Raw genomic sequence first — 13,032 nt, forward strand, 5'->3', positions numbered from 1 at the left:
GGACCCCCCATGCATTCCCTGTGCCCTCTGGACGCTTCATTGATGTTCAGCGGATACTCTGTGGATGGTCTATTGGTGTGCTGTATCCCAAGTATGTCCTGAAGGTTTCCTATGCTCTATGGATGGGCTATAGCATATGAATACTTTGTGAAATGTCCTGTGCCACGTTGATGCCTTGTGCCACATGAATGCCATATTAAGGGCCCTGTGCCAGTTGAATGGCCTGTTTACTGTTCGGGACCCTATAACATTACCTGTTCTGTGCAAATGCTGCATGGATGTCCTATTCCCTGAGTATGCAATGTGTACTGTAGATACACCTGTTCCTTATGGATACCCTATGGATGCCTTGTAGATACCCTGTGGACCCCCATCGAACGCACACTTTAGAAACATATAAGCTTTGCATACTGAGATTCGACTGAGAGTCGGCATGCATGCAATATATAGTACAACAGTTTGACCTTGTCTTCCTAGCTGTAGCCCTAATCATGTAATGCCATAACCCAGCAGGACTTACTGGTTGCCCAGGGTTACCAGGATCTCCCATGTCCCCTTTGTTCCCTTTTATACCTTTTTCCCCTTTAGAACCACGGTCACCCTAAATAAAAAGTTGGAGTTAAAGAGAAAAGCTTTTAGACATTTTCTAGAATAAAATCCATTCACTCTATATACTGAGCTACATTGATAGAGCTCGCTTGAGCTTTGACCTTTGGTCCTGGGAAGCCATCGCCAGGTGGTCCTCTCGGTCCAGTCATGCCCTGAGCTCCATGCTCACCCTAAAAAAAAATTAAAAAACACCATAACAGGTTTGTTTACACATATACGATGTACTGCGCATGTCTGTTGGAGTATGCACATGGATGTATGTCAGAATCAGAACCAGAATAATCTATTAGCCAAGTACGTACTTACTAAAGTCACTCGGAGATGTTTTTGTTTGGACAGAGGCAATATGCTTGTGTGTGTATTACCTTTGGCCCTTGAACTCCCTGTCCTTGTGGTCCTGGAGCACCTGGAGGTCCTGGTCTTCCAGAGTTGCCCTAGAGATTTTGGAAAGGATGCTTAACTTAAACATTTGAAAAGGAAGGGTTAGGATTTAGCCTCTGTGGACTAGCACCTGTGTGTCCTAAGATGACTGCTGTGCATATGGAGTTTTTATGTTCTACAGGTGAACTGACTGGATTTGTTTCACTGCATATGAAACGTGTAGATGCCTGAATGAACATGGAAATGGTATCGTCTTAAAGATACGTTATACAGTAGTAACTCGCTTAGGATGAGCTGGATGATAGATTATGCTGAGCCTGGATACAGTATGCTCTGTAATTGAATACACCATAGTTCATTGCTCGTTTGTACCCACATTTGGCACACACAAAAATTTATAGATTCATTTCCATCATACTATATATTTCCATATACTATAAATTATTTATACTATGGTCTATAGGTGGGTATGAAATAGTGAAGTTTAGGAAGATGTCACTGCATCCCACTCTTCTTGAAGGGTGACCATCAGGTCATTGAGGCTCTGAGGTACAGAGATACGAGCTTCTACACAGCGACTCGGCTGATCCCATAGGTTTTCTATGGGTTTCAGGTCTGGAGAAAATGCAGACCGCTCCATTTGAGGTACCCCAGTCTCCAGCAGCCATTCCCTAATGATGCAACCTCGATGAGCTAGAGCATTGTCATCCATGAAGATGAAATGAGGCCTGTGTTGTTCATGCAGAGGCACAATGTCTGGATAAATGATGTTATTCAGTAGTTTGGGCCACTGGGTCACTGCACCATTCACAAAGTGTAGGGCAGGTCTGTATTGACTAGACACACCTGCCCACACTGTGACACCACCACCACCACCTCGCCGTTAAGCTCCTTGTTAGAGAACAGCAAGTTGTGCAAAAAGTACTGAAACACTGAACAGCTGGACATGAGCATTCAAGAGTTTAGAAAAGGTCACATTAAGTTCACCTGTAAAAGTTAAAGTGCATTTTAGGTTCTTCCTGAAATTTCACCCAAAAGCCAAATATCCCTGATCATATATATATATATATGTGTGTGTGTGTGAGTGTGTGTATGTGTGTGTGTGTGTGTGTGTGTGTGTGTATCCTCATTTGAATTTGACGTGTTTTTTTTTTCCTGCTGATATGACATACCGGTGGCCCTTGTAGTCCTTCTCCTGGAGGTCCTGGTAGTCCTGGCAACCCTCTGAACCCAATATCACCCTGAGATATACAGATACACACTTCATATCCATCCTTAGCACATCCTCACACAAACACACACCACAGGATGGGTTAAAGTGGATACCTTTGGTCCTTGGATACCCAATCCCTCTGGACCAGGCTCTCCTGGAAGCCCAGGAAGCCCAGGAGGACCCTGAGAAAAATGAGCACAAACACATGCACATATCCATTAATAAAATCATTACTAATGAATATAACCATACATAAGTCGCAATTCTGAAAGGTTAACAGGGCTAAGACAGAGTACAGTCTGTTCCAACATACTGCTGGTCCAGGATAGCCATCTCCTTTTGGCCCAAATGGCCCAGGAGGACCTGGGTCTCCACGGTCACCCTGGAAGACAAAACAGCAAGAGACAACAAGAATCAGACAGATTCTGGGGCTGGATAACAGTTAATGCAGATTAGTGAAGCAAAAGCTTTCTAGTAAATAAATATTACTTTGAATTACCTTTGGTCCAGGAAGGCCATAGCCTGTTTCCCCCAAGGGGCCAGGAGGACCTGGTGGACCTATGTCACCCTGTAAAAAAGAAATATGAAAGCATGTCTGTAATAAATCACTTTATTGTGAAATTATTCCTAGTTACTTCACCGCAGAACTGTTTCACATGTGGTTATGTTTTTACACTACTTTTCAAATGTTAGGAATCATGTCATATTAATACAACTTCTGACTGCCCTCTGGAAAAGGGACAACAGCAATATCCTTTCACAGGCTCCCTATTAAATTAAGAATAGGTTATTACAATTATTTGCTTTTAAGGCATGACAGCACTTTGTCATCATTAGTTGTTTTAAATACATTTAAAAATGAAACTTGATTTGACTTAACTTTACAGTGTACTTCCTTTAAATTTGGCCACCAACATATTGTGTGTGTAATTGCCTATACCTTCGGTCCTGCTAGTGCACGTCCTGGTAACCCTGGTAAGCCCAGCCGCCCTGATGATCCTGGCTCACCCTGCAGAAGGACAAAGCCCATCACTCACAACAAAAACCCCATTAACCTATAGAAAAGTAATGCTTTATAGGCTTTTGTCTGTTTTCAGAAACATGTCTTTCGCAGATGGTAAACCATGAGCATAAGTATAGGTGAACATGCTGTATCACTTTCCTCACTAATATATAAGGTTTTGTTTGAGAACTGTGAATCTTGAGCCATCGGAGGATCTTTATATTGTTAAAACTCGATCACAATAAAAATGTAATAAAAACTTTGTAACAAAAGCTGCTCCAAGTGCTACATGGTGAAAGTATCAGTGCTCAGAGAAATATTACTGCAGGAGTGATCCAGACCAAACTCATTTTTTGTCCATTTTTATCCAGTCCTCTGAAATGAGTTCTTATTTTTATTGGCCTTTGTTCACCTTTGCTCCTGATGGTCCCGCGATTCCTGGAGGTCCAGCTAAGCCACGGATTCCTCTCTGGCCCTGGTCACCCTACACAACAGCATAACAACCATTGCATTACACCACAACTACACTCTACTAGCTTTATAGTATACATTGAATGTTGATGGTCAACAAGTCTATTCCTTATGAGTTTAGTTTAGTCCTAATCTGCTACAAGCGATAGAACCAGCCCAACTATCTAAATGTTAGCTTTACTATTCTAAGATTGGGAGTATACAGAACACGAATTCTAAGAGGTTTTTAAGCATATATGATTGAATATATTATATATAACATGCATATTTCAGTAGATTTATTATTGAGTATAGTGTTGGTGGACACTGTTGTCTCATAATGCAATTAAAAAGGGAGGAGCAACTTATATGAGCAGACTTTATAAACATGGCAAATTCTAAGTTGAGTGCTAGCTCACTAGTTAAAATGATATAAATCCACAGTAAATATGGTAAAAACTTTGGATAGTAAATATGCCTGTATAATAGTGCTTATATTTGTTGTAGACATTGCAACCCCTGCTTCCTATCATCACTACTGTAAAGAAAGTTGGCAAGATACTCTACAATGAAAAATTTCATATCAAAATACCTTGAATGACTTTTGCGTTCTGTCTAGTATGGTCCCCTAATCACTATAACCCACATTCAAAAATCTGGATTACTACATACAATACTATTATAGGGAATATAATTTGTGATGGTAATAAACCTTCACGTGATACAAATTTGCTCAATACTGTGCAACAGCAAATTCCATCACACACACACTATAAACGTCATGCCACTAGTCCACTATAACCACTGCGTTTAACTGAGAAGAATTTTCTACATCTGTATCAGGTCTGAAGAGAGGTCTATAGCAGGGGTATTTAATTAAAATTCAATAAGGTCCAGATAGAGAAAATTTCCTCAAGCAAAGGTCTGGAACATCATAATGTCTAACTTGCATCATGATTCGGTGCCATATACTGTTTACTGAAGTAGCCTAGTAGTTATATCAACATCTAACGTAGTCAACAACTGAGTGTCAAATCAAATAAAGTACAATTCAGTAATATTTCAACAACATTTATTGTCAGTTTTCTCTTTTTAGAGTGCCCCATGTGAAATAACCTCCCACGGTTTCACTTTCTTATCCGACTGCTGTTTCTCGCCTCGTCCCTCCCATGCGTGCATCACTCACTCGAGTCTCAGTACTCATTGCAATGCATGGATCTGATTGGCAGAGTAGCATTATGTGTGATATGTACAACACATTCGATTGGTCTGTGAGTCTCCCAGGTTGCTAAAGCGGTACTGTAAAGGCTAGAAATGATACATCGATTAAAGTAGGACCACCCCGTCTAAATTAAATAATTCTCCATTGTTTATTGCTCACTAATCCTCCTCAGAGAAGTTTTGCATGAATCTTGAAACCGAACAATGAAGTGCTTATTTATTCATAAGTAGGTCATATCTTTTGTGTTGTTAGTCCTCTCTCTCTGTAACCATTGATACAATGCAACTATATACAGTATTTTTAGTACACAACTACAGCACAGAATGATTTCTAAAGGATTAAGAGTGTTGGTGGCCACTCCTAAATTTAGAGCAACAGAAGGAGAAAGAGATCTTACTTTTTCGCCCTGAGTGCCAACCCCAGGTGTTCCCTCTGGTCCTCTTAAACCTGAAACACCAGGTTCCCCCTAAAATTCACAAACAGCCACACATCCCAATCATGTTGCCACACTCTTCTCCAGAGCCATAGACATGACACCCCACAGTCAAAGTATTCTCATCACACATCGTGTGTTGTTATGTGCTGTTCAAGTGTCTTGTAACCATCTTGAAAGTATCTATACATCCACCCATCCATCCATCCATCCATCCTTCCATCCATCCATCCATCCATCCATCCATCCATCCATCCATCCATCCATCCATCCATCTAACCAGTGCTGTGTTCATGACCAAGCTTTTGCAACTTCTTCCAGAACTGATTTGGTATTATACCAACCCTCTGGGTTCCATGAACTTGCCTGTGTGTTTCTGTAAATGTTTCTCTGTCCTTAAAATATAAAAGCTTGGAAATATGGATCCAACATTTCCAGAATCTGTAAAGCCTGCCCTTTCAGTGCCATATGATCACAATCATATGTGATTCACCTCTGGAGTTATGAGGCTATGAAGAGGGATTGAGTTGCAAATCATCTGCTTTCATCAGGTGTAATTGGTGGATTTGTGTGTCTTCATTTTGTGTCAAACTGACTAATGGACACATAGGAAATCACAAAGGTCTTATCCGTCATGCCAGAAACCCATCATTCTTTATTCAGTTGACATCAAAGACACATGTGAAAAGAGTTTACAGCCACTTAAATTGCTGCAATGATTTTGGAAGTAGTGACAAAGATAATGGAGCGTTTTGATATGAAAATAATGGATATCATTATGTGTAGGTGGCTTAAAAAGTGATTTTAAGAAGATGTGCAAAAATTGAGAAAATGCCCTTAGACCCCAAAGGGTTAATGGTGAATTGCCTACTTTTAAATACATGAAGAATAACAAAACAGGTCTTTAATTCAACTTGTAGTTGGGAAGCAGGAAATTCCACAAAGTCACAGTTGTCATGAACACAGCATATTTATCTGTCTGTGCCAACTATTACCTTTTGCCCTGGAGCTCCATCCTCTCCAGGTAGACCTGGCAACCCTGACAACCCAGGTGCTCCTGGTTCACCCTGTGGATAAAAAAGAGTCACTTCATTCAAGTGCTGTTACTACTGCACATAAGTCTAGCAGAAAGCTAAACATACAAATTCACTTCTGCATAAAAACCTATCCAAAATTCTTCAATGCATTTTTTCAGCACATAATTCTTCATGCTGACCTTTGGTCCTGGTTCTCCCAAACCTCTCTCTCCTGGCGCTCCAGACTCTCCTGGTAACCCTTGATCACCCTTTAAAAGCACACACAGACACATTCAATTTTCATGTACCATCCCGTCCACATAATCCACATGACTGCCACTACCCCATCTTTGGTCACTTTCTGATGACAGCAATGCTGTTGAGCCAGGTATCATTTTGGTAGTGGACTATTCTCTGTCTTTAACTGTACACCAGCAAGATAGTGCTGCCAATTCCTTCAGAATATCTTCCGGTTGTCCTGTACTTTCAATTGTTCATTTCCAAATGTATTGGTTCTTCTGAGATTATGTTGTTTATTGTCCAGGTTTCAAATTCATAAAGAACCCCAGAGAAGACCATTGCTTGGACAATTATGATCATAGGAGACAAATCGTTGCATTGGAAGAACTTTTCAAGCTCCTTCATCCTTGTTCTGCCGAGTGGCAATCATCTGTGTCATATTACTTGAATGATGGATTCTTTGTTATAAATAATTCATTCCAGTAGGCAAAAATGATCATAATCTAGTCCCATCTTTTTTCTCTGTTCTTTAACCTTTCTTATAAAGGCCTTTAGGTCTTCTCCTATGAGTGCTCTATCTTTCACTTCAAAGGTTATTGAGGTTTCTTCCATCAATTTTGAATTTGTGGCATCTTCTTCCAGTCCTGCTGCTCTCCTTACATGTTCAGCATGTAGGTTGAACATGTATGGTGATAGTATACAGCCTTTTCTTATGGCTTTTTCAATGTGGAACCAATCTGTTTGTCCATTTTCTATTATGAGCATGTAGTGATCAGAATGTTAGATAAAGTGGTATTCCCATTTTCCTGAAGACATAGTTTTACGTGGTCACACAGTCGATAGTCATGTTGACTTCCCTTTTAAACTCCTTGGTTGTTTCAATAATCCAGCGTACATCAGCAATGATCTCTCTTGTCCCTCTGTATCCTGCTTTCACATCTGGCAGTTCTCTTTTGATGTAAGACTCTAGCCTGTATTGAATGAACTTCAGCATAATGTGGCAGTTTCTAATAAAATCAATCATGTTATACACAAAGTAGCGATGGGATGCTTTTACCTTTGGTCCTGGGTAACCCTCGCCAGGCAGGCCTCTGACCCCAGGGGGGCCACGTGGCCCCTCCACTCCCTGAGTAATTAGTAATCAAATCAACACATCATTGCTACACCCAGAAACTCATATATAATTTTTCATTAACTGTTATGACCACTTTGAAAATTGAGGAATTTTCATTTAATCATGCAAATAACAAGTTTTAGTGGTTTGAAAAAATTAAAACAAAGAAAAGTCAAGACAAGAACAAGAAGAAGGAAAATTCAACATTCTGCATTATTTAAATTTAGGCACATTTGTGTCACCGACCATGTTAAAGCCTTTGTACAAAACAATCAGATTTTTAAAAAATTATGCGTCTTAATTCCTTCCATTGAATCTTGTGCTCCAATTATCAGAGGCTTTTGTCGCTGTTCTGAAATTTATGTTAAAATGTTATATTCTGCTATTCATTCAAATTGTACTCTGATCATATCATTTGTAATGGTAAGCTTTGTATTAAAGAGAATGCAAAACTGAAGCATTTCTACTAGTCGTCTTAAACTTTTTGCATCACCCTTTGTAACATTTTAACCCATTTCCAAAGTTGGGACACTGTGCAGAATGTAAATAAAATAGCATGCAAGAATGGAATAGAAAAATAGAAAGACAACATATCAAATGTTGAAATGAAGAAAGTTTATTGTTTTTTGAAAAGTATATGCCCATTTTGAATTTGATGCCAACAACATGTTCCAAAAAAGTTGGGACAGGGGCAACTTTACCATCTCTTCTTTCACCACACTCTGAAAGTGTTTGGGAACAGAGGAGACCAATTACTGTAGTTTTGAAAGTGAAATGTTTTCATATTCTTGTTTGATATAGGATTTCAGGGGTAACAGTTCTGGACTGCAGGCAGGCCAGTTAAGCACCTGGACTCTTTTAATGTTGAGCCAAGCTATTGTAATGCATGCGGAATGTGGTTTGGCATTGTCTTTGCTGAAATAATCAAGGCATTCCATGAAAAAGGCATCATCTGGATGGCAGCATATGTTGCCAAACCATGCATATATCATTCAACATTAATGGTGCCTTTACAGATGTGCACCTCTCCCATGCCATGCGCATTAATGCGCTCTTATACCATCATGAATACTGTGCACTGATAACAAGCTTAGTGGTCTTTAGCCCAGACGACGTAGTGTCCCTGATTTCCAAAAAAAATTCAAATGTTGTTTCATTGGACCCCAGGACTTCCCCTCGGTCCATTTTAAATGAGCACTGGCCCAGAGAAGGCAGCGAGATTTCTGGATCCTGTTTATATATGGTTTTTTCTTTACATTTTAGAGTTTTAACTTGCATTTAAATTGCAGTTATGAACTGTTTTCACAGACAGTGTTTCTCAGATGTGTTTTCAGTGATTTCCTCTACAGAATTATGTCTGTTTTTAATGCAGTGCCACCTGAGGGACCAAAAATCATTGCCAGCAAATACTGTTTTTTGGACTTGTTCTTGTTCATTTCTCCAGATTCTCTGAATCTTTTAGTGACATTATGTACTACAGATTAATTATTGCATTATTCTGTGCAGTCTTTTACAGAATGATGAAACCCTCCTCATTTTTACTTCTTAAACACTCAGCCTCTAAGAGATGCTCTTTTAATACTCAATCACATCACTGACCTTTTGCTAATTAACCAAAAGGTTCATTTATTTAGCATTACACAACTTTACTAGCTTTTTATTGCACCTGTCCCAACATTTTTGGAACATGTTTGCATAAAATTCAGAATGGGCAAATATTTTTCAAAAAGCAATAAAATTCCTCAGTTTCAACATTTGATATGTTCTCTTAGTACTATTTTCAATGAAATATAGTGTTTAAATGACGTGTGTGTCATTGTATTTTGTTTTATTTACATTTTGCACAGCATCCCAACCTTTTTGCAAATGGGGATGAACAGTTGATTCTTCATACATATGTGCTTCAACTGCCCATCACAGTTAAAGCATTGTGAGGTGCTTGGCTTAAACATTGGGCTTGAACTTTTATATGCATGCAAAACATAAAAAGATTCAGTGCTTCATCTGCCAGCACCTTTTCTCCTTGTACGCCCAGTCCAGGAAGGCCGAGTGGTCCGGGTAACCCAGGAGGTCCGAAGTCACCCTAAACAAACATACATTATCTTCCATAAAACTATAGAGAAAAACATTGTATGATAGGGCCTCTCATCAAGTTCTGGCTTGCTAGAGACATAAATTCTTATCAGTTACATTTCTAGAATTTGAGATTAAGACACTGTAGCAACAAAAGTCTCTGGCACATGACCAAGTGAGACATAATTAGGAGCTAGGGCTAGGAACAGTACTGTTTGCACATGATTTTGGCTGCAGGATGGATAACCTGCTGTAGCTTGTTGTCTCATAAACATAGTGAGGTGCTTAAATAAAAAAAAAGCTGTTAAATCTGTGATGACTTTCTATGTGTGTGTGAGTGTGTCTGCTCTCACTGACTGACAAACACACATACACGCATACACACAAGTACACACAGCCCAGATAGCAAACTGTCATTAACAGACCATCTGAGGCTACTGACACCTGTTGCTTTGGCACTGGATAGGCGAGTGCTATGGACTTAACACACATAGAAAGTGGCCAGGAGAGAGAACAAGTGGCATTATCTATGAATAAAATGGAGTGGTTGGTTAGTGTAGTGGTTAACACCTCTGCCTTCTACACTGTAGACTGGGGTTCAATCCCCATCTGGGCAAACACCCTACACTATACAATAAGAGTCCTTGGGCAAGACTCCTAACACTGCCTTGGCCTGCCTGTGAAAATGATCAAATTGTAAGTCTCTCTTGATAAGAGCGTCAGCCAAATGCCGCAAATGTAAAATAAAACATGAGGACATTAGTAAGTTAACATGGGGTAGATGAACCAGGAAATGATGTGGACTTCACTATTAGTTCACTATCTGTGGTGTCAACATCAGCTACTGTGGACCATTCAGTCGACTATACAGTGGACTATTTGCAGAGATTGTGTAGATCAGTATGTTTTGACTCAATGTTAATGTTAGTGATGTTACTGCCCAAACACTGAAGTAATTAAACACTGTGATATTGCTAAGCTGACACTGGAACACTGACTACAACCTGGCCATTTACAACACTGGACACTGTACAACATTTATACTATACAAAGAAATAGTAGAAATGTAAAAGTAAATCACATAAAATAACCAAAAGACAGTGACATCCCTACCTGCACAACACTCACAATATTCTCGTAAACATCAGACAGCTAACGTTAACTGACCTCGTTAAGTAAGTTGTCATGTATACTGCTGACATCCTTTCTTTTCGTAGCCATGCCTTAAGAAAAGCTTGTAGCCCTTGCCAAGCCTGGACCGCTCTTTGGTAAAAATGGGTAAAAATCTTAATAAGAATGCAAAAATAAACAAGTCCTCCACGTTCACTTTCATTAATGCGGTCACTGTAATGTTTTCCCTACTATGACGGTTTCTGCTGCATGTAATAATGAAGCACGAAAAGGGTCTCTGACTGTTAGCCCGAGTATGATTTTTAGAAGAAGGGTTAAAAAAAGCATTTCCATGGTCTTGATGCATGTGTGTGTTACCTTGTCTCCTTTAATACCAGGTCCTGTTGGCCCCCTTGGTCCTCTTGGTCCCTCAGGGCCTCTCTCTCCCTTCATTAAAAAAAAAAAGTTTGTTATCACTGTATTATTATGTTCCATTCACTTGTTAAATAATTCACTATTCACTACGTAGTATTAAGTGTGTATGTATCAGTATAGTGAACTGATTCATGAAATATAATGGACTCTAGAGTGATTCCACACAACTTAGTCTTGTTCTTTCCTTCCATGCTTCTCTAGTCTTTAAGTGTATATGTAATAAAACTATATCCTATATCCTAAACTTATAAGAATTTTATAAAGCCTAAATTCATCTTTAATCTCAAGAACCAAGTAGACATTCCCCATTTAAGTGATAAGTGATATTTTTTTGATCCCACAACCGGGGAAATTCCACCTCCGCATTTAACCCATCCGTGAAGTGAAACACCACACACACACTAGTGAACACACTTGCCCGGAGCGGTGGGCAGCCCTATCCACGGCGCCCGGGGAGCAGTTGGGGGTTAGATGTCTTGCTCAAGGACACCTCAGTCATGGACTGTCGGCCCTGGGGATCGAACCGGCAACCTTCCGGACACAGGGCCAGATCCCTAACCTCCAGCCCACGACTGGAGGTTCTAAGAAATAAAACATGGAGCTTTTCATTTTGTCAGACAGCACATTGTATTGGATATTTGAAGCATTTTTCAGCTTCTGCTTGTATGATTGTGTTGTCCCCTCTTAGAAGTCATCATGCGTAAGAGTTATGTATGTAATTATACCATCAGAATGTAATGGGGAGTGAGGAAGCGGACGCATGTGCTGAGATAAGCGAAATTAATTATGGGCAAATCCAGGGTCATGGTCAAGATGGTCCAGGGTCAATGAGCCAACACAGATAGAATGATAGTTAGACGTGATGACAAACAATAAACAGGTTCAAATGGTCCAAAAAACACGTCAAACGAACAGCATGATCAAACACATCGAACAAAGCAAACAATTCAAACAAAGACCAGCACTAGACTAATGAAAACACAGGGCTTAAATACAAGAGGGCTAATGAGGGTTCACAAGACACAGGTGGAAACAAAGGTGAGAATAATCAGGGGAGGAGTCACCAAAACAAGGGGCCGGACTAGGAAACCAAAACAAATGCACATGGAAGATCAAAACACAACACGAACACATGGACAGGACTGGGAGGGGCCAATCATGACACAGAGTAGGGATTTGCAGTAAGTGTCTTTGTCTATACTGCTGAAAGTCTGACAATGTGCATGAAGTGTGTAAGGACAGGCTTAAGTAAAAGTACCTTGCAATGGCATTGACAGATGGAAGAATTGATTCTACAACCCCAATTCCAATGAAGTTGGGACGTTGTGTAAAACATAAATAAAAACAGAATACGATGATTTGCAAATCCTTTTCAACCTATATTCAATTGAATACACTACAAAGACAAGATATTTAATGTTCAAAGGATAAACTTTATTGTTTTTTGAAACATTTTGAATTTGATGCCTGCAACACGTTCCAAAGAAGTTGGGACAGGGGCGTGTTTACCACTGTGTTACACCACCTTTCCTTTTAACACTCAATAAGCGTTTGGGAACTGAGGACACTGATTGTTGAAGCTTTGTAGGTGGAATTCTTTCCCATTCTTGCTTGATGTACAGCTTCAGTTGCTCAGCAGTCCGGGGGCTCCGCTGTCGTATTTTGCGCTTCATAATGTGCCACACATTTTCAATGGGAGACGGTCTGGACTGCAGGCAGGCCAGTCTAGTACC

At 39.9% G+C, this 13,032-nt stretch overlaps 1 protein-coding gene across 1 annotated transcript in view; it reads right to left on the minus strand.

Moving 5' to 3' along the window:
• Window positions 1–13,032, minus strand: part of col28a2b (collagen, type XXVIII, alpha 2b) — a 53,540-nt gene that overhangs the window by 7,228 nt on the left and 33,280 nt on the right. The window contains exons 15-29 of the mRNA XM_017715578.2: window positions 11,243–11,311; window positions 9,696–9,764; window positions 7,625–7,693; window positions 6,528–6,596; window positions 6,307–6,378; window positions 5,276–5,344; window positions 3,619–3,690; window positions 3,144–3,212; window positions 2,703–2,771; window positions 2,517–2,585; window positions 2,317–2,385; window positions 2,163–2,231; window positions 975–1,043; window positions 711–779; window positions 521–601 (exon numbers count right to left, since the gene is read on the minus strand). Coding sequence (XP_017571067.1) covers window positions 521–601; window positions 711–779; window positions 975–1,043; window positions 2,163–2,231; window positions 2,317–2,385; window positions 2,517–2,585; window positions 2,703–2,771; window positions 3,144–3,212; window positions 3,619–3,690; window positions 5,276–5,344; window positions 6,307–6,378; window positions 6,528–6,596; window positions 7,625–7,693; window positions 9,696–9,764; window positions 11,243–11,311 — 1,053 coding nt within the window. The remainder of the gene's footprint in view (window positions 1–520; window positions 602–710; window positions 780–974; window positions 1,044–2,162; window positions 2,232–2,316; window positions 2,386–2,516; window positions 2,586–2,702; window positions 2,772–3,143; window positions 3,213–3,618; window positions 3,691–5,275; window positions 5,345–6,306; window positions 6,379–6,527; window positions 6,597–7,624; window positions 7,694–9,695; window positions 9,765–11,242; window positions 11,312–13,032) is intronic.

The sequence above is a fragment of the Pygocentrus nattereri genome, chromosome 26, assembly GCF_015220715.1.
Source record: "Pygocentrus nattereri isolate fPygNat1 chromosome 26, fPygNat1.pri, whole genome shotgun sequence".
NCBI classification, from domain to species: Eukaryota; Metazoa; Chordata; class Actinopteri; order Characiformes; family Serrasalmidae; genus Pygocentrus; species Pygocentrus nattereri.